The sequence below is a fragment of the Haliotis asinina genome, chromosome 7 (assembly GCF_037392515.1).
Source record: "Haliotis asinina isolate JCU_RB_2024 chromosome 7, JCU_Hal_asi_v2, whole genome shotgun sequence".
NCBI classification, from domain to species: Eukaryota; Metazoa; Mollusca; class Gastropoda; order Lepetellida; family Haliotidae; genus Haliotis; species Haliotis asinina.
The window spans coordinates 14543323-14566064 of record NC_090286.1 but is presented as its reverse complement, the minus strand read 5'-3'; the positions used below and the strand labels follow the sequence as shown (position 1 = coordinate 14566064).

The window sequence follows — 22742 nt, the reverse complement described above, 5'->3', positions numbered from 1 at the left end:
GTTCCAGCGATATTACGACTGTGGACACAAGTATGGGCTTCACACGCTGTACGCATGTGAAGAATCGAATCCGCTGTTTTTTTCGATGTGACGAACCTACGATTAAACCCTTAGGCCTCCTTGCACAAAGCTATAAGGTGATCGTAAGCCACTCATTTAACTTTAGTGCTAGGTTATAGAATGAGAGTTACGGGTATCTCTGGTAAAGGTTGATTCGCGAAAAGATCCCCAGGCTAACACAAGGTCCGGATGGGTCTGGGTAGAGTAACATCATTCTAGGGTCTCTGAAATGAACATATTTTACATAAATCATCATCATCATCATCATCATCATCATCATCAAATGAAATAAATAGGATCCCAGAGGCTTTCTTCATTTTTAGAAATTCCCGAAACTGTGGATTTCTAGACTTGCCACATAATCTAGACTTGCTTGGACTTTCTTAGGTAAAATTGTTTCGAGCCGGTATACAACATCGGGGGTCTATATGAGAGACTAGGGCCTGGGTTGTCATGAATTGTTAAATTTAAGTCCCGCCAATCCCATTATTAGACCCTTTGATGCAGCATAAGCTTAGAAACAGAAATGAAATTTTCAGTTAATAATGTAATCTACAAAAGTGGATCACACTTTCAACACCACTTATTGTCAGTAACAGTAACAAACTATTGCTGTCTGTAGCGACTGTTGTGCTTCGCCTTGGCTTTGACGCATTTACACCTGCTTGTTTGACACTTGCTGTGTCCAGAGCAGCAACGCCTCACCAGCCCCAGTCCACCACATATAGATGAAATGACTGAAGTATATTGATTGTTGTTACACAAAATGACGCGAAATGGCTGACCCTCCTCAGAGCTCCAGCTAATTTTTCAAGCAATTGGTATTTACTCCCATGTCTATTTATATATGAGTGATTGCATTTTTTAGGATTAGCTAGTATTCTGTGTACTCCCACTAGTAAAGAGAATTTGAGCAGTTTTACCCCGAGTTTCTTATTCTTACTGGGTACTTAAGTCCTCAAAATATATAATTAAAAATGCATTTCAGGTGACTAAAAGTCTTTAGTAATTGTCATACTGCCAAACATTTGGCATAGATTTCTAAATACTCAACATGGAAGTCATGACTATTGAGTAAACCTCGACAGTGGTTATGGCTATAATAGTATAAGTATGTAGGCATCGCTAGTTCATTTGAATAAACTCGTATTCCAGCCAAGGCCTACATATATGCTGGACTAAGGCATCGCCTACCATTAGCTAATGCTGTTGCAGAGTTTTGGCGCCGCGACGTATCATACGCAAGCCAGTTTAGTTAACAGAGTAAAGTACGCAAGGTGTTTCAGACCTATTGGGTTTTAAGTGATTCATACGCGTTTTATAACATAATTACTTACTCACTCGTCAGCAAAAAGTACCGGCTGAAGTTTTCACGTGCACGTATTTGCTGCACAGGGTCACGAAAGGGAGATGGATTAAGAGATTAAGCATAATGGGTTTTTTAATTTTCACACGGGGCTACTGTGACATGTTCATTGAAGCCACCATAGGCTTGGATAAGTATATTCACTATCCAGTTTACAGCGGATGGATGTCGTAAAATTGAGTAAATTATATGCAGTAAGATTTAAAGTGATGCATACATCTAATTATTATATCCCGATTTGTGTGAAAGCTGTCATGTATGGATTTGGTTATTATAACGATTTTCGGTAAATGTCGTAAAGGTAAACATCCGCCATTGGACGACGTGAGTAAGTGAGAGTGTGGAACCCGAATTTTGAGCATCGCCCTACTAACCGTGTGAAAACGTTCCGTAGAGAATACTACTCATGGCGTGTGCTTAGATCTAGATTGTCTTTAAATCAAGTTTGCTTGTCTTCACTGCTCGACGAGAACATTTTTTTCTGTAGATCTACATCAACATGCCGACTTTGCTTTTAAGTAAACCGGCTTCTAGTTCTACAAGTTAATAATCAACTTATCACAATAATGATTGTCTTTGCCTCACTTTCATTATGTATATGACATCCATGTCATTGATCAGTCTGCATGCATGTATACGTATGTCAGGGAGTGTGTACGAGACTTACATCGTGTAACTTAAACTAACTGTATAGTTACTGTTGTGTCACTCGGAGCCGGAGGTTACATGGTGCACAGACAACTGTACTTACAGAAAAGTGTATCTTCTGTTTACTGTGATGCACATACAGCGGTATCAGAAAACCTGCATGTTTAATAGAAAACCATTAATCACCATTATATGTCAAATCATCAGAAGAGGAATTTTAAACGTAAATAGTACCTATTATAACAATAGCCATTCTGGTTTCTATGGCAACAGGCAGACACAAAAATATTGTTGTGCCTGCCCAACAGCCATGCCTAAACGAAAACTGCAGCCAGAAAGATATAATATTGAAAAGAAAAGAGTTTTGGAAACAGTACCTGCTGGAGGAAGTACTATCACAGGTGATTACATTTTAGGCAAGTGTATCTCTTCACTAACTGAAAGTGTGCAACATAATTGTAGTTGTTTGGAACAGGCCTCATGTGAGCCAGCAAGGGACAGATGGAAGGTCGTGCAACCTGATCTCGTATTTCCTAAACCTGGGATCACTAGAGGTGTCTCACTCAAGTCTCAAAACAACATGAATGAGGGAGAAGAAGCCATTGAAGTTGAAGGAAATCAAATTGCATGTGTTCAAGGGGATACTCTGAATCATAGGGAAAATTGTGATGTTGGTACTGGAAGTAATGACAATAATATTGATGCTACACAACTCATACAGTATGGCAAAAATATGGAGGTCCTGTATTGCCAGCCTAATGAAGTTGCACCACTTGACCATTCTCACTGGTCAGATACAACACCACCTGACCACCAGTGTGGACAGTCAGATACAACACCGTCTGACCAACAGTTTGAGCAGTCAGCCCAGTCAGATACAACACCACCTGACCACCAGTGTGGACAGTCAGATACAACACCACCTGACCACCAGTGTGGGCAGTCAGCCCAGTCAGATACAGCACTTTCTGACCCTCAGGCTCAACAACCTGACCAGTCAGATACAACACCACCTCATCATCAGTTTAGACATTCTTCCCAATCAGATGTGACACAACCACACTGTCAGCAATCAGTCAGATCAGACACAACTTCACCCCCTACAAAGGCTGACATGGCATCGAGCAGCAAGACAAAACCAACAGTTTTACCAGAGCATGTTCTTGAAAAGGTTGAACAGTTTGTATCCATGAAATGTGACAGTGACATATCCTGGATACGTGATGTGATGCTTCCTTCAGAAACATCAAATTCAGATTCAGAGGCAGAGGATGCATATTTGTTTGGAAATCTATTTTCTGAACAACAAGAGAATGTCAAGATGAGAGAACAAACCGTGCAGGAGAAAGGTAAGTAGACATACTCTTCATGAAATACATATGAACCGATTTGATTTTTATAGCAAAGCATTAATTGGCATACTGGTATATGGTCCTGTCAATCTCTGCAACAAGCAGTTGAGGGAATATGAAAAGACAAATGAGTCGGCAGAAACCACTGACTTCTTGGGAACACTTTAGCATTAAAGGGTCACTGATGCGGAGCAATTTCCGTGGACTGGTGTAAACGTTTGTTATTGTTTTTCACCCGAGAGTACCCGGATGATATCCTAGAATTCGCGACTGGTTCGTGACCTCTGCTGCGCAGTCCGTATGCGCAACTGAGAGTTTAATTATAGACAGATCAACTAAGGTCAAGTAATTTTACTTCATTACAAAGGTATTATGAAAACAAATGAAACACTTTGAAGGTTAATCATCTGCCAGTGGGTGAAATGGTAAAAAACTATTAGGACGGGAAAATAACGAAGCCAATTTACGTCTCTAAATTTTGTCTCATAACCCTAATTAGTTTATATATATAGTTATATTTGTATGATTTTGAAATTTAATGAAAGAACACACAGTCTGCTTTTACATAGTAAATTTCTAACATCACAGCAACATTTATACATTGTATAGATTGCCAATGTGGATCCTATTTTACACACATACGCGATCTAGTGTGTGTTTTCTGTGAAACAGATTCTGCTGAATGCTACAACAAATAAATTAAAACAAAATGCAAATAATGAATGTAAAACAGACTAATTTTATAGAACAATGACAGGCTACTACCTTGTTCAGGAATGTATCCATCAATATCCACATAAAAGAACGATATTCCATTCATCTGCAGCTGGTAAATAATCCTGCTCTGTGTCGTGTGTCTTACAACAGTCTAATTTGCGAAAAAGTAACACATTGGTGAAAACCTGATAAACCTCTCATTGGTCACCCAAGATAGCACACCTGGCAACTAAATGTATGATGTCCGCCATTCTAAGTAATTTAGTTAACCAATAATGAGCAATCAATCAACGCAATGGTAGTTAATTCTTTGAAGGGAGGATGTTGTTTTTACACTCGCACTTTACGACAGGGTGTAGTCAGTATAGATCTGTACATCTACACACACTGCCTTTTGACAAATCCGCTGTGGAAGATAAAAGTAATTAATCAATCAGTGTGATATCGGTTAATCCTTTGATCGATGTTTGTTTTTGTAACTCAGCTGATTAACCCTCTTACATCACTTACATGCACATATTACATAACATACAATACATTTTCCACTACAGACCTTAATTTATAATGTTGAGTATTTACTCTAGACAGGAGAAGTGCCAAATGGGAACCTTTGATGAGTAACCAAAGTGGTGTTACTACTAATTATACCTGTTATAAAGTCATTAACTGACCATCCAGAGAATGATGACAATAACACGTGTAGGTTTACACCATCAAACGCGAGTTACGGCAAGGAAGATGTAATCTCTATGTCGCATGCAGCCTGAAAACACTCATGGGCCGAAACTGTTTTGAGGATACCAACAGAACTTCGTTACATAAGGAATACATACAGGCATTTGCTGTGTACTTGGGTAAATAGGTGTAATAGGTTTGGGATTTTTTTACGTAAGATAATTTTCAGATTTCTCTACCAAAGGCAAAGTCATCGTTTTTCGTTTACGAATTCATATAAATTAACTGTGCGTTTTTATTACCATCAATAATAAACCTTTAAAGTTTCTTATTCTCTATGATATATGAGGTGTTACCTTTGATCTCACCTCCATTCAATGGTTCATGCTAGGACTAAAAATGGTTCTGTGAACTAACACTTGTTTCTGTGTGTCAGTAGGAGATTCAACCCCAAGGGAAAGTATCACGTTTAGAGACTGTTTCAGACACAAAGCTATTTTGTAGAATCCTCTGCAGTCGGAAGTCTTGAAGAATCTGGAGAAGTAACAAAGGGGAAAGGACACTGCCAGAAACCACGGAAACCCTCTCCCAACTACTTTGTTGCTGTGCAGATAACAAATCCACAGGTGCTGCAGTGTCTCCATTAGCCTGGGCAGAAAGTTGCTGGTCTACTTTCACAGATAACTCCTATATTTGTTATTCCTTTTGCAGTGGTGCCTAGTGGTTAAAGTATTCACTTGTCATGCTAAAGGCCTTTGTTTGATTCCCCACATGGCTACAATGTGTAACACCCATTTCTGGTGTCCTCTGCCATGATATTGCTGGGATATTACTAGAATTGGTGTAAAACCCAACTCACTCACTCACTCAGTATTGCGCTTCTGTTAGCATTCCTACTGTTGTAGACAAAGTCTTCAGAGTGTACATGCATCATGCAGACTTCTTACACGCATTAGGAAACATAAAACTGGAATATTGTTCAAAGCAACCAACTCATTTACTTAACCAATTGCTCATATTTCTTGCCTATGGTGACATCAGTGTGCGGTATGTGGAAGATTCAAAATCTTTTCAGGAATGCAAAAAGCTGTGTTTTGTGGTAGAAAATATAATCCACAGTTTTTGAGAGCCCACCCTTACAGCTTTGGAGTACATGTATGTTACAGCCATCAATATGGTCTTGCGAATTCATTCACAGTGACACAGGCTAGGGTGTGAGAACTGTTTATTGGTCGAGTAAAACTGCTGACAAACTGACACCCCTATGATTCCCACGGGGGTGTTGTCCTGGCGTCTGACCAATAATATCTGGTATCGACCCTTTTAATACACTGTCCGGAGAGTCTGTATGATCCAAATGTCCATGTGCAAGTGATAAGAAAAAAGCATGTGGAAACAAAGGGTTGGGATGTAGGACACCTAATTCAAAACCAGCCAATGACTGAAATATTCAAGCTTACACTTTGATTGCTAGCTGTACTACCCGACAGTGAAATGGACTTACCCAATGAAATAACTTAACAAAAGAAATGAGCGTTAATGATATTACTTTACTTACAACTGCTGAAATATCTTACGCAGCCTGAAATGAGAGATTTAATTATTATAAATCAGTAATGCTGACTGGTTCATATACCTGAAATTGATACACCAAATGGTAATTAATTACTGTATAGCCTGAAATATACAAATGACATTATTTTGAGCATACTAAAGTAAAACAGCTGAATGATAAAACATAATCACTATATACACAACTCTACCACATGTACATGTGTTTAACATTCTAAAGTTACCCTGTTTACTGTTTACAGATCCACTCTAGACTGTCACATGTCCAGCAGGAGGTGATGTCTGTCAACCACAAGATGAAGGAGGTGATGATAAAATTGCCAACTTTACATATTACTCTTATGGTCATGAACTTACAGACAGAGGAGGATATTGCGAGGTAAGTGCTACATTTTGAGATCTACTCAGTGTGAATCAAAGGTGCAACAAGTCAGTACCTTGCTTTTCCTAAAACTAGAAAGGACCCACTGGAGACTAAAGGAGAGAAAACATGTTTGTTTTGTTCAGGGCTGGAAGAATTTCAGATATATCCTTGCTTTTCCTAAGACTAGACAGAGCTGAGTCAAGGATTGTGTCCTGTAAGTGTTCTTTCATGGGTGGAACAGTTCAGTACTTCCCAGTGCAAGCTACCAACACACTCAAGACACACTTCATGACACTATTCAAGACATGGTTCTCATGACACTACTCAAAACGCATTTCATGTTACAACCCCTAACACGTCTCTCCACTTGATACACTGCTTGACACACTACTTGTAGGGCGAGGGAAGCACTGACTGAGAGTGGCTGTGAGCTGAGGGACAGGTTCAAGACGCTGCCAGTGTTGGAGGTGGCAGGACTGGGGACATTCCGGAACCAGGTTGTGTTTGCCACAGTCTCACCTGGTGATGCTCTAGATGACCTCACACATATTCACCGTAAGTTGAGATTGTCTTTCACTTATTCCTGTATCTTGCTCAGTGTCATACTGTAATCTTTCAAACAGATAACAGACTGCTTTCCTTCAGAATGATTTGCACAGAAATAATGTAAACAAAAATCATTCTCTCCTGGTGAGTGAATTTGCAGATATGACACTTACCATTGTCATCTGGAAGTGAGACAATATATTGGGAAATCCGAATGTTCCTGTATCAAAAGATCTGGGGCTCCTTTCACAAAGCAACCTTAACTAAGGTTAACCTTAACTCCCAGTCTTTAACATTGCACTAAGGATACCTTCTTTAACACCTGCACTAAGGTTACCTAAGTCTAAGGTATCCATAGTGCAATGTTAAAGACTGGGAGTTAAGGTTAACCTTAGTTAAGGTTGCTTTGTGAAAGGAGTCTAAGGTAACCTTAGTGCAGGAGCCCCAGGTGCCTGGGCATGTTGAGGAATCATATATAGCCTGTGCTCTGTACATACAAATAAGATGTACATTGCATTTAGATATCAATCAAAGTACATAAACAGTCAGTGAATTACAAAATCTGCTAATTAAGTCACATTTAAAAGTTGGTTTTCCAAACTTGTTCTCCACACAGAAATATCCAAGCTCTGACATCATTGTTGCCAGCCTTATAGTCTGAGTGCCTCTATAAGGAGCCCAGTATGACCATGTTCTAGAAAGGGCCTTGATGTAGTGCTATACATGCAAGTTCTACTTTGATCTACAGAATGTGTGATAGACAAAATGGCTGACCATGGAGTAGTCTCTACCGAGACAAAGGGCCTGACTCCTCACATCACCATCATGAAGATGAGCAAGGTGAAGGCTTCCTTCAGGAGGTCAGGTATGTTTTAAAATTGTGTTAGCAAGACAGAGAAGCACAAGATGTACATGTGTCAAACATTTCCAGCCTATTGGTTCATAAAATAATTGCAAACTGTTTCTTCACCTGGACACTAAGACTTGACGGGTTGTTTAAATAAACGTTACCATTTCTGGGACATGACACACAAAAACGTGTAATATTTCTGGATGAAATGTGCTATAGAGATTAGCCTAGTGGTGAACTGGTGCCATTTCACAATCTAGTATATATATAGTCGAGCACCGCTGCTTCGAACTCTGATAACTCAATATTTCAGTTGTCTCTATATGATGTCTCAGTTCGAGCAAAGTCCTTAATAATTTATCATTATTCATGCTCTTTTAACTCAATATGAATGTCTTGATATTTCAGATATCTCGATATATTATGTTCCCAACAAGCAAAATTGTCCTTTTAACTCAATATTTGCAAAGAAAGTTGATATTCACCTAGTTTTCTTGGGCAAGTATCACTCTGAAGTGAGGTTGTTTTACACTTTTACACACGTTGCGGCACAAATGAAAGGGATGTGGTAGTGTAACTAATTAAAGCTACGTTAAATTGAGTTGAAGGTGTTACTTGTTTGTTATTTAACTAGGATTAATTAAGAAGGAGTTAATTAGGAAGTACTCACAGTTATGACTAAACACTACTGACAACAGATTATAGTTTAAGATCAAAACATAGTGAGAATCAAGTGAGGGTTTTGTGTAATCATATGTTTAAAATGTAATTGCTGAGTTGTTTCTGAATCTCATATCATTCAAGATGAACACTGTACCATGAGCTCTATCATGTGTGATTGTTATCCCTGTGAGTAAAATTCTATATACAAACAAATATACATGTACATGAAATCTACTTTTTCGTCTTCATGTTGATGATTGATGATATGCCTCTTGAAGTTCGGATGGCTTGATGATTTTTTCTTGGTTCCATGAATATTGAGACAACAGTGCTTGACAGTGCATATTATCATTTTCTATTATTTGTTTTGGTTTGGTTTCTTTGGGGGTGGGGGTCAGGGGCTGGGTGGGTGTTAGAATGATGTCAGTTTAGACTGCACTGAAAACAAGGGAAGTACACTAAACTGAAGTGAACCTAAAGCTAAAGTTGGGTAACAGTAGCTAAACATTTCTTAATGTTCCATATCCTGATGACACTTGTTTAGAAAGAATGCTTTAGTCACTTTCTGTAACCCCATGAACCTATGTTCAAAGATGATTTATGCAAACATTTTATGAACTTGATTGATAGATAGTGTAACCTTTATCTTAGATATCGTACAGTTGTTAGTGTGTTTCTTACTGAAGACTGTTTGTCACCTATCAGGCATGTTTCATCAGGTGGAAGTAGAATGGAAACATCTTTGTAGCTGTTAGTAATTATATTGAAATTCTGTTTTCAGTTGCTAAGAAGATTGACCCATCTATGTACAGCAAGTTCAAGGACATGGTGTTTGGCACAGAGATGGTTCAGAGACTGCAGCTATGTGCAATGCTGAAGCCCAAAGACACATCTGGCTATTACCATGTAGCTCATGAGGTGTACTTAGGTACATACTGACTTACACTCAGCCACATGTAGTCCAATAAATGGAGTTGTGTCCCTTGGTTTAGCTATATTTGCTCAACTGCTGTAAAGCGTAAACTGTAAATCACCATGACTCCCATTTTTCAAACTATGTAGAACCCTGTCTGTGAAATTGCACTGTATATATCTATAACTGGATTGTATCCTTATTTAACACAGTTTGTCACTGTACCAGATTCATGAAGTTATCCGATCATTCTAATTATAACAAATGTAACCAGTTCTGTTGTATGGTCTACCAATGTTTTTTCAGGACAAGGGGAAGTAACTGTTTCTGAGTTCAGTCGCTCTCTGGTCCAGTCATCCATTGTATCAGCCTTAGAGACAGTAAAAATGGATAGTGTCACGTCCTCTGCACAAGTAAATTCACAGAACAGTAAAGGAAAACCAGATCATAAGCCACAGAAAAAGAAGCAAAAGAGTAAGAAATCCAAAGAAGTGAAAAAGTAAAGCAAGCATTGTTGTACTATATTAACACCAAAGACAAACTTGTCTGTCAAGTGCAACTAAGGACTGCCTGTGTGGATGCAATATACCTGGAACACTGCCACATGGACTGCCTGTGTGGATGCGATATACCTGGAACACTGTCACATGGACTGCCTGTGTGGATGCGATATACCTGGAACACTGCCACATGGACTGCCTGTATGGATGTGATATACCTGGAACACTGCCACATGGACTGCCTGTGTGGATGCGATATACCTGGAACACTGTCACATGGACTGCCTATGTGGATGCGATATACCTGGAACACTGCCACATGGACTGCCTGTGTGGATGGGATACCTGGAACACTGTCACATGGACTGCCTATGTGGATGCGATATACCTGGAACACTGTCACATGGACTGCCTATGTGGATGCGATATACCTGGAACACTGTCACATGGACTGCCTGTGTGGATGCGATATACCTGGAACACTGCCACATGGACTGCCTATGTGGATGCGATATACCTGGAACACTGTCACATGGACTGCCTGTGTGGATGCAATATACCTGGAACACTGCCACATGGACTGCCTGTGTGAGCGTGATATACCTGGAACACTGCCACATGGACTGCCTGTGTGGATGTGATACCTGGAACACTGCCACATGGACTGCCTGTGTGGATGTGATACCTGGAACACTGCCACATGGACTGCCTGTGTGGATGTGATATACCTGGAACACTGCCACATGGACTGCCTGTGTGGATGCGATATACCTGGAACACTGCCACATGGACTGCCTGTGTGGATGCGATATACCTGGAACACTGCCATGTGAGCTGCCTGTGTGGATGTGATATACCTGGAACACTGTCACATGGACTGCCTGTGTGGATGCGATATACCTGGAACACTGCCACATGGACTGCCTGTGTGGATGCGATATACCTGGAACACTGCCATGTGAGCTGCCTGTGTGGATGTGATATACCTGGAACACTGCCACATGGACTGCCTATGTGGATGCGATATACCTGGAACACTGCCACATGGGCTGCCTGTGTGGATGCAATATACCTGGAACACTGCCACATGGACTGCCTGTGTGAGCGTGATATACCTGGAACACTGCCACATGGACTGCCTGTGTGGATGTGATACCTGGAACACTGCCACATGGACTGCCTGTGTGGATGTGATACCTGGAACACTGCCACATGGACTGCCTGTGTGGATGTGATATACCTGGAACACTGCCACATGGACTGCCTGTGTGGATGCGATATACCTGGAACACTGCCACATGGACTGCCTGTGTGGATGCGATATACCTGGAACACTGCCATGTGAGCTGCCTGTGTGGATGTGATATACCTGGAACACTGCCACATGGACTGCCTATGTGGATGCGATATACCTGGAACACTGTCACATGGACTGCCTGTGTGGATGCGATATACCTGGAACACTGCCACATGGACTGCCTATGTGGATGCGATATACCTGGAACACTGCCACATGGACTGCCTGTGTGGATGCGATATACCTGGAACACTGCCACATGGACTGCCTGTATGGCTGTGATATACCTGAAAACTGCCACATGGACTGCCTGTGTGGATGTGATATATCTCTACTAATCAGCCTGGTGCCAAGGTTAACCTTCAGTTCCCTTCTGTAAGAGGGCTTACCTCACCTCTGTAAAAGATTAGACTTGTTATCAGTTATTTACTGATATACACTTTCTTCCGCCAGTGTAGGTTAATGATGAGCTTTTCTCCCAGCAGTGACATGTTTTAGAAGGTTTCAGAAAACAAAACCAGTCCATCTCTACTTTGTTACCACATCTGTCAAATGCATTGGCCAGTTTTGTTAATCTATGCAGTGCTGCTCAATAAAATTTACTTTGATACTGAAAGTTATTCTCTAATCTAATAGTAAATTATATGCAAATACTTGCAGTACTTCCACTACTTTCACCTGTAAAAACAGTATGTTTTTAAAGTTTGACATCATTGCCATCAGCCGTGTGTGACATATACAGATAAATACAGTTTCAGTGCCTTACCTGTTCAGAACACAGTGAGAAACCATGAGACATAGTGGGGTACAGTGAGAAACCATGAGACATAGTGGGGTACAATGAGAACCTTGAGACATAGTGGGCTACTGTGAGAAACACTGAGACATAGTGGGGTTACAGTGAGAAACCTTGAGACATACTAGGGTACAATGAGAAACCTTGAGACATAGTGGGGTACAGTGAGAACCTTGAGACAAAGTGGGGGTACAGTGAGAACCTTGAGACATAGTGGGTACAGTGAGAACCTTGAGACATAGTGAGGGTACAGTGAGAACCTTGAGACATAGTTGGGGTACAGTGAGAACCTTGAGACATAGTGGGTACAGTGAGAACCTTGAGACATAGTGGGTACAGTGAGAACCTTGAGACAAAGTGGGGGTACAGTGAGAACCTTGAGCCATAGTGGGTACAGTGAGAACCTTGAGACATAGTGGGTACAGTGAGAACCTTGAGACATAGTGAGGGTACAGTGAGAACCTTGAGACAGAGTTGGGGTACAGTGAGAACCTTGAGACATAGTTGGGGTACAGTGAGAACCTTGAGACATAGTGAGGGTACAGTGAGAACCTTGAGACATAGTGGGTACAGTGAGAACCTTGAGACATAGTGAGGGTACAGTTAGAACCTTGAGACATAGTTGGGGTACAGTGAGAACCTTGAGACATAGTGGGTACAGTGAGAACCTTGAGACATACTGGGTACAGTGAGAACCTTGAGACAAAGTGGGGGTACAGTGAGAAACTTGAGACATAGTTGGGGTACAGTGAGAACCTTGAGACATTGTGGGGTACAGTGAGGAACCTTGTGACATTGTGGGGTACAGTGAGGAACCTTGAGACATTGTGGGGTACAGTGAGAACCTTGAGACATTGTGGGGTACAGTGAGAACCTTGAGACAAAGTGGGGGTACAGTGAGAACCTTGAGACATTGTGGGGTACAGTGAGAACCTTGAGACATTGTGAGGGTAGAGTGAGGGAAGAACCTATGGGTATAGTGGGGTACAGTGAGGAACCTGGGAGCATAGTGAGAAACCTGTTGGCAAAGTGGGGTCACAGCGAGGAACTTTGGAGTAGAGTGGGGTCACAGTGAAGAACATAGAGGCATACTGGGAGCACAGTGAGAAAGCTTGGGTATAGGGAGATAGTGGTAGCTGAGTTTTCATCATGCAGCAGTATGAAATGACTTGAAAGAAGAACATGAAATAGTACTTGCTCTTTCCACCATGTGACATGCTCTCACAGAGAGTGCACACTGATTTTATGATATAAGTTGTGAAGGTTTATTGTAGCAATGAACAAGGGTCTCACACCCTGACCTGATGGCATCACACATCATGCCCAGATGTGTTTATCTCTCCCTGACTCTCATTTACTGTTTACAAGAAACATGTTTCCAATGTAAGAACATATTAATAACTTGTTGCAGTGAATCAGGTTTAAACAGATTGAGCTGTATCATCTAATGTGTCTATCAGATCTCCACAGTCTCCCCTGATTTGGCACTGTATGCAAGACAGTCACCGATAGCGTGGCTGCCCTAACAAAAAACAGATCTAAAACTATCCTGCTCAGTGTCCGTGTACACCGATGCAGGCGTCTGCACTTGATGCACGTTTTTCACGAATTGCTAGCCACCGTGTTCAAGTGGTGCGTTTGTGCGTTTTGGGTTCGTTCGGACCTTCTGTCCAAGTCTGGGTCTGACTATTTCTTATTTTTGGACTGAGAGGGACTCCAAATAGCATGTTGTTTTCTTATTGCCTTTAAATGTACACTTCAAACCTGTAAATCCTCTGCCATCTTGCAGCTCAACTATGACCTTCAATATAAACAGGTTGTGGAGGCCACACTGCTTCCTCCAATGCCTGATAGGAAAAAGACTGCCATCCAATTAAGTCATTCACAGATCTGGATTTATGTCCAGACTCAACTATCAATTGTATTTACAGACCGCCACCAGATTGCTGGAATATTGCTCAGTGCAGCATTACAATCTTACATTTTTGCTTAGTAAGGCTAGGATATCTGTCCATAGGCAATGCAAAAATATTCACACAATATGCTGAAAACCTCAATCTTTATCAAGTGGCTTGAACTATGTAAGTGCAGGCAGCTATGTAATATTTGGCGATCTTCTTTAATTTATCTTCCCTCACTAATCCAGATGGTCCAACCTCAAACTGACAGCTCATGTTAGTATGCACAATGTGAACTGTGCATGTTACCGTTACACTATGAGACAGTTAATCAGTATAGCCTTCACCTTCACCGGTAACGTTGGACAGTATATTTTTTCACTTTTTCACGATGATATATCAAGTGTCCTGAAATGAGGATGTGATTCTATGATACACCTGGGATGGTCATGACTGCTTATATTGCAAGAATGAATTGCGAAATGATAGTTCGAAGCACGGCAGTGGCATCAGCTGATCGTTTTCAGTTCATGTTTGTTGTTTTGTTGATGTTTTGCAATCAGTAATGTCAGTCTGGCACTAGATGTCTGAATATCACACATTTAAAACTGCAGTGTATTTTCGTTGTATATGTATTCAAATCGCTTTTGTATTACGGCCGATTAGGTTGCATTCATATAATTCCATATGGTGGGGAGCTGATTCGGTGCGCGACAAGTGAAATTCTTGCGTGAATTTCATCGGGATGTGCTGATTTTTGACAACACAGATATTTAGCAGGTACAGAGAGAAGTGAAAAACAGTGGTCAAGTAATTGTAAAATAAGAGTAACAGACAAATTGTGTCAATCATCACTTACATGTAGACAACTTTCAAATACAATAAACATGGACATAACTGTAATCTACTTTTTTAATGCCTGTAATGGTTTGTGATGCATGAAATATAAAATCATACCACAGTATAAATAAATGTGCATATAAATATTGCAAATTTCTACAATGACTGTGTTTTAATTGTCCTGATTTAAGGGTATGCATTAAAATGTTTTGTTTTTCTTAATGTTTAGTAAGAGGAAATAATATTAAAATATTCATTTGTTGAATATAATATTTCAGACATAGAAGAAGCAATACTTCTACTAGAATAAGTACATTCTTCAAGGGCACTTTCCAAATTTATTTATTTCATTATATTAATAAAAAAAATACATATATTGGTAATAAATTTCAATCTATGATACCGGTAGTATGATAGATGGCATTGGTGCTGTAAACATGAAATGCTGTACAATTTACTGCAGTATCTACATACAGCTCGCCTTCATCGTTGCCCAATTATCATAATAGTAATGAAAAAGCTCATTTTTTTCTTTTTAGACCTAGCTCTTTATGCTTTGTTGCAATAAACTGATTTTTATCTCCTGCAAAATTAAAATGGGGTGTTAAAATGCACTCCATCCGTGTGTCCGCCCGTCAGTCCCTGCGTCCGTACACATTTGTCATTTCCGGATCAAACCATTCAATGTTTCTTCACCACACTTGGTACATAGCTTGGCCTACTGGTGTACTGGTGCCTTTTGGTTGTCTTGGAATTGTGTATTTAATATTTTTGGCACTTCCATGGCAACATGTTCGACTGAAATAGGTGGTGGTGCTCTTTTCTGGAGCAGAACTCTACAACCGTTCACTCTTCGTCACCAAACTTGGCACATAGATAGATCTGGACGTGTACTGGTGCCTTTTGGTAGTCTTGGAACTATGAATAACATATTTTGACTGAGACTTAAATTTCTGGTTGTGCTTCTTTCAGGAGCAAAACTTTAAAAACCTTTCATTACTCTCTTCCACATTTTATTTCCTTCCCCCCCTTCCCGTCTCAACCTGTAGTTGTGCCTTTTGCTATTTACACAGTTTTTGCATTTTTCTTTTTTTTTTTTTCCATAGAACATTTTGGTGTTAGTCTAATGGTGGAGTGGGTTTCGTTTCCGGAGCAGAACTCAAAAACCGTCCAGTGTTTTTCTGCAAAACTTGGAAGATATATGTGGCAGACCCCAAAGTGGTGCCTTTTGCTATTTACAGGTTTTGTGATTTCCTAGTTTCTGGGTTTCCATGGAAACGTTTCAGACTTAGTCTCAAAATGGAGAGGGATGGGCTTCATTTCCGGAGCAGAACTCAAAAACTTCTAAATATCTTTCTGCAAAACTTGGCAGATATGTTGGGGAGACCCTAAAGTGGTGCCTTTTGCTATTTACAGATTTATGTGATTTATCATTTTCCCAGTTATGGAAACTGAGCTGACTTAGTCTCAAAATGGAGGGATGAGCTTCGTTTCCTGGAGCACAACTAGAAAACTATTTAGTATCATACAGCAAAACTTGGCAGATATTTGAGGCAGACAACAAAGTGGTGCCTTTTTCTATTTACAATGTTTTGGCATTTTGATTTTTGGGTTTCCATTGAAACAATTCTGACTTAGTTTCAAAATAGAGGGATAGGCTTTGTTTCCAGAGCACAACTCAAAAACCACTTCATATCTTTTAACAGATCTTGGCAGATATATGAGACAGATCTTGAAGTGGTGCCTTTTGCTGGTTATAGATATATGGCATGTATGTTTTCATGACGTCCATGGAAACAATTCAAACTTAATCTGAGAAAACATCAAGTAACTGTCAGATGATTTGTCCTTTCAAACATGTTGGGGCCGGGGTATATGTCATCTTCTGATGCCTCTTGTCTATAACACATTTGGCATAATCATAACTTGTAGACATACTCATGAAGGATATTTTACCATAGCGGGGGATATTGATGACTTTGTCTTCTTGTTCAAATTCTAACACAAATATATTGATAAAGACAATATTTTTCCCTCTTTACACCAATAGATATGTATACTGGACAATGTTGTAATTGTATCTGTGTACTTTAACATTACATTGCGCATGCATCGCTTTAGCCAGTCTTTGTACATATTGTCTGTTAAATTTCTAAAAATATGAAAAAATGCAGAAACATATCTTCACAGAATAATTGTGGGGTTAAATTCAAATTTTGAATCATCAAAAACATATAATTCTATCATATATATCCTCTTGGTCGGTCACATGTATCTGTTACTTGTGGAGACAAATCTTTGAAAATGACTATTTATTTTAACAGCTGTAAGTGGTGTTAAACCTTTGTAAGAAATTAATCAATAAATTCACATATATAACATGACTCCCTGACTGAGGCACATATTTTATAAGGGATAAATATTATATTTCAAGCAATGATGACTAGTATTCCTGCTGCAGTCGTCTAACTGCTTGGATAAAATGTACACTTGTATAAGTATACATAAAATATAATGTCAGAAATTGAAAACAATATGGATTCAGATGAGTGAGGAACTGCTGCTCAAAACTTAATTTATATGTTTCTAACTAACAGTTACATTCTATGCGGAAATTCTTCAGTTGTTAGGGATGTGTATAATAATCACAAATTGGTAATAAAACGCTTCCAGGGGATACGTGTTGGCTGGGGGTGCATCTTTGATTGTATTACATTGAGACTAGTGGTAGTATGGGAACTATTTGTAAAGTGTTAATGTGGCAATAGTGAAAGAAGTACCATTGGAAATAGCATAAGTGTTGATAATATATAAAAAGAATTTTCATTATTTCATAGATGCTACGACCCCCATGAGTTGCTGTGTCTCATGTCCTAGGGTAGTTTGTTAAGCATTGCTAACACTATAAATATATGTGTAAATATGTTACTGTATTAATACATTGTTATTGGTGTTGAAATTTTACCTGATACGTTTTTATACAAAGTTTGATGTTGTTGCAAAAGTAATGAGATTTAGAAGTTGGAAGTTTTACAAATTGCCAAGTCTAGCCATTGGGAAATTTCAGCAAATCCATCATATATGCAAGAACTAAAGAGAGGTCTTCTCAGGGATTGACCAATCAGAAATGAGTCCATCTTTAGTAACGTTGCAGGCTGACATTTTCTACAACTTAGGCACGGAGGCAGAAGTTTAAGACTAGTGAATTAGAATTTAAATTAACACATTAGTTTGCAAGCACAAGTTAATTACCTTGACATGCATTCCCTACAGTCTATCCCTTCATAGTAATGTATATTTATTTCTTGAAGTAACAAGTGAACTCGGTTGTAATACAAATTAGGGGCAGAATTTAGATACGTTGTAAACAAACTCGCACTACCATGTCAGTTCAGACTATTAATGTAGGTCATACTTAGTAACACATATTGTGAAATAGCAGACCCTCCCCGGTTTAGCATTACAATACTGTGTGGCAGCTACACACACCAATCTTCCTCCTTGTGGGAGTTTACTGTTTACATGGACCATTAACATACATGCACATCAGGACAATATTCAGGTAAGAGGTGTTAACTTAAAATGTTTGTTTATGGATTGCTATATTGTTGTATTATTGAACATCCATGAACAGCTAAAGATTCATCATGTTGAATGTCTGTATTATCTGTTCCTATTTTGAAACATGTGATCAGTTTGTAGGTCACTGATAATCTTTGATACAAATGACTGCAGACACATAAGGACAAGATTATCATCTGTAGAACTGGGAGGATGTATCATCGGAGATCAGGTGAGATCCAATTCTGCCTGGTCTTGTGGTACCAGGTGATACAAGAATATTTACCATGACTATAAAGAGACTAGTTAGCCAGCCAACATCCTATAGGAATCCTATAGACTCATGTCACACTGTATGAACATCTTGGTAACGTGAGTCTTGTATCTCTAATGAGACCTTGAATTCAGATGAATGAAAAACGTTATTTTTCTGCATAAGACTTGAAATGAAGTTTTCTTCACAATATTCATTTTTGGGATGTAAGGAATTATATGAGCTGATTGGTCTTGCTTCAAGACCAGCCCATACATCCTTATACAATAACATTCACCAGCCCGTACAGTGCCATACATCATGACACAATAATATTCATCACCTTGTACAGTGCCATACATCACGATACAATAATATTCATCACCTTGTACAGTGCCATACATCACGATACAATAATATTCATCACCTTGTACAGTGCCATACATCACGATACAATAATATTCATCACCTTGTACAGTGCCATACATCACGATACAATAATATTCATCACCTTGTACAGTGCCATACATCACGATACAATAATATTCATCACCTTGTACAGTGCCATACATCATGATACAACAACATTCACCAGCCCATACAATCCAATACATGATGATGGAATAACATTCACCACGTCATGCAATCCTATACATCCTGATACAACTGCATTCACCACCCTGTACAATCACATACATCATGATACAACAACATTCATCCACACAAAGATTGACAGGACTGGATGTTATCATATGTTAGGACATGCTATGTACTTCCCTACTTTAATTCCCCTGTGAGATTGTCATATCTTAGCTGATATCTCTGTCCACCAGCACGACCCCAACCACCGTCTGCATCACTCATCCTGGTTTTGCTTTTGAGATGCCCCCTTCCACCTGCTTCTTTTTATAGTGATAGCGAGACTCCATGGTAGCTACATCCCTAATAGTTTCATTTTTTAGGCCAACTATCATTTATAATGAAGATAAGTCTGATTTTAGTATGGGCATTTAAACAGTGCCTTTGTAATACAGTAGCATCTGACAATAATTTGCATAAAGCTGTCTCTTCCAAATAAATCGTGGCTCATTTCTCCACTAATCTCTTCTCAGCTCATTCCTTTATCCATGTTTCCTATCTCTTTACCACTGGAACTGTACTTAGGCAGAACTTATTTTGACATATATTTAACATTTTTGCATATCAACTACATAAATTGTTGAGATAAATGTTTTTTTTCTATATTTACGTTATACTATAAGGTTAACCTTAACTCCCATTCTTTAACATTGCCTTAATCACCTGATGAAGGAGTAAGCATTAACTCTGCAACATTGTGTTCTCATAATACAGAAGTTGATATCCAAAAAAATCTTCATTCTTACATATTTCGCTTCTAAATTCCCTTCAAAGACTTGCATTAATGTTACCTTAATGACTTCCGATCATCTTATTGCTTCATGAAAGGAGGCCCAGTTTTGCCTTGAACTATTTTTAAACATAGGGATATCAGTCAGCATCATATTGTGCACAGGAACAGACATCATATCACTTCGGATAATTCAGTTAAACTTTGTCAATGAAAATTTGAAATATATCTTTCGTTGAATGGAAGAAAATTGATCTGCTACCACTGTGATGTCCACTGTTTTTTGCAAATGAATCAAAATAAAATTCAACTGTTATTATTACAAAGACAAATGTTATAGCTACATGTATACCAGACAGGTACACCAGACAGGTACACCAGACAGGTACACCAGACAGGTACACCAGACAGGTACCTTGAATGGGAAATTTAGCCATCAGTATCCACATCTGAAGCTGAGCAAAGTAACTTGTCACACATCTTTGTAACAATCTCATGTTGTTAAATATATGAAGCAGATTTGAATCTCTTTACATCCGTCCACTAAACAGTATATTTTAGGTATCAAGTCCCATTGGTTATTTAGACAGTACACTATATTCAGGATGTTCATCTCCAACAGGATTTACTGAGTTCAGTAACAACATACAATCAGCCAACTAATTTTGATTTAATCTTTTGAACAAAGTATGTTATTTTAACATTTTAGTGAGTAAAGAATATCTGCTTTAGTAAACCTACATATCTACTGTGCAAGATAACTGTTATTAATCAATCAACATTTTATCAGTTAATCCTTTCATCTGTTTTTTTCTCAACTCAACTGACTGTTCTTGCTGTAATGTGTCATGGGCATATTACATAACATTTCATACATTTTCCCCCTCACACCTTTATGTGGGCACCCATATTTTCTGCTAAAAGTAGTCATGCTTATATTGAGGGTCAAGGTCATTAAAAAGCTGTTACATTTATGACTGTTGTGTTGTTGTAGCTATAGACATTGAACCTAAATTTATGACTGTCATGTTGTTGTAGCTATAGACATGGGACTTTACATTTTGTAACTTGTATTACATTTATGGCTGCTGTGTTATTGTAGCTATAGACATGGGACTTAATGTTTTGTTAGTTGTATTACAATTATGTGACTGTCATGTTGTTGTAGCCAGTGAGTGAGTGAGTGAGTTTTAGTTTTACGCTGCGCTCAGCAATATTCCAGCCAAATGGCGCCGGTCTGTAAATAATCGAGTCTGGACCAGACAATCCAGTGATCAACAACATGAGCATCGATCTGCGCAATTGGGAACCGATGACATGTGTCAACCAAGTCAGCGTGCCTGACCACCCGATCCCGTTAGTCGCCTCTTACGACAAGCATAGTCGCCTTTTATTGCAAGCATGGGTTGCTGAAGGCCTATTCTACCACGGGACCTTCAAGGGTCTTGTTGTAACTATAGACATGGGACTTTATGTTTTGTTAGTTGTATTACATATATGACTGTTGTTGTAGCTATAGACATTGGACTTACATATATGGCCGTTGTGTTGTTGTAGCTATAGACATGGGACTATATGTTTTGTTAGTTGTATTACATATAAGACTGTCGTGTTGTTGTAGCTATATAGACATGGGACTTTATGTTTTGTTAGTTGTATTACATATATGACTGTTGTTGTAGCTATAGACATTGGACTTACATATATGGCCGTTGTGTTGTTGTAGCTATAGACATGGGACTATATGTTTTGTTAGTTGTATTACATATAAGACTGTCGTGTTGTTGTAGCTATATAGACATGGGACTTTATGTTTTGTTAGTTGTCTTACATATATGACTGTTGTGTTGTTGTAGCTATAGACATGGGACTATATGTTTTGTTAGTTGTATTACATATATGACTGTTGTGTTGTTGTAGCTATAGACATGGGACTTTATGTTTTGTTAGTTGTATTACGTATATGACTGTTGTGTTATTGTAGCTATAGACATGGGACTTTATGTTTTGTTAGTTGTATTACATATATGACTGTTGTGTTATTGTAGCTATAGACATGGGACTTTATGTTTTGTTAGTTGTATTACGGATATGACTGTTGTGTTATTGTAGCTATAGACATGGGACTTTATGTTTTGTTAGTTGTATTACATATATGACTGTTGTGTTGTTGTAGCTATAGACATGGGACTTTATGTTTTGTTAGTTGTATTACGAATATGACTGTTGTGTTATTGTAGCTATAGACATGGGACTTTATGTTTTGTTAGTTCTATTACATATATGACTGTTGTGTTTTTGTAGCTATAGACATGGGACTTACATGTATGACTGTTGTGTTTTTGTAGCTATAGACATGGGACTTTATGTTTTGTTAGTTGTATTACGTATATGACTTTTGTGTTGTTGTAGCTTTAGACATTGGACTTACATATATGACTGTTGTGTTATTGTAGCTATAGACATGGGACTTTATATTTTGTTCGTTGTATTACATATTTG

The 22742-nt window shown here is 38.9% G+C and overlaps 1 protein-coding gene across 1 annotated transcript; it reads left to right on the top strand.

Moving 5' to 3' along the window:
* Nucleotides 1-1721: 1721 nt before the first annotated feature.
* Nucleotides 1722-12134, top strand: LOC137290866 (uncharacterized). Its single transcript, XM_067822029.1, has 7 exons — nucleotides 1722-3423; nucleotides 5323-5444; nucleotides 6633-6769; nucleotides 7152-7309; nucleotides 8049-8165; nucleotides 9595-9741; nucleotides 10033-12134. The coding sequence occupies exons 1-7, from the start codon at nucleotides 2205-2207 to the stop codon at nucleotides 10227-10229; spliced, it is 2097 nt and encodes a 698-aa protein (XP_067678130.1). The 5' UTR covers nucleotides 1722-2204; the 3' UTR covers nucleotides 10230-12134.
* The last annotated feature ends 10608 nt before the right edge of the window (nucleotides 12135-22742 follow it).

Bases quoted from the DNA above. Each gene is read 5' to 3' on its own strand.
- LOC137290866 (XM_067822029.1), top strand. From the start codon at position 2,205: ATGCACATACAGCGGTATCAGAAAACCTGCATGTTTAATAGAAAACCA. The intron at 3,424-5,322 runs GTAAGTAGACAT...GCTATTTTGTAG, and splicing joins ACAAACCGTGCAGGAGAAAG to AATCCTCTGCAGTCGGAAGT. The intron at 6,770-7,151 runs GTAAGTGCTACA...CACTACTTGTAG, and splicing joins ACAGAGGAGGATATTGCGAG to GGCGAGGGAAGCACTGACTG.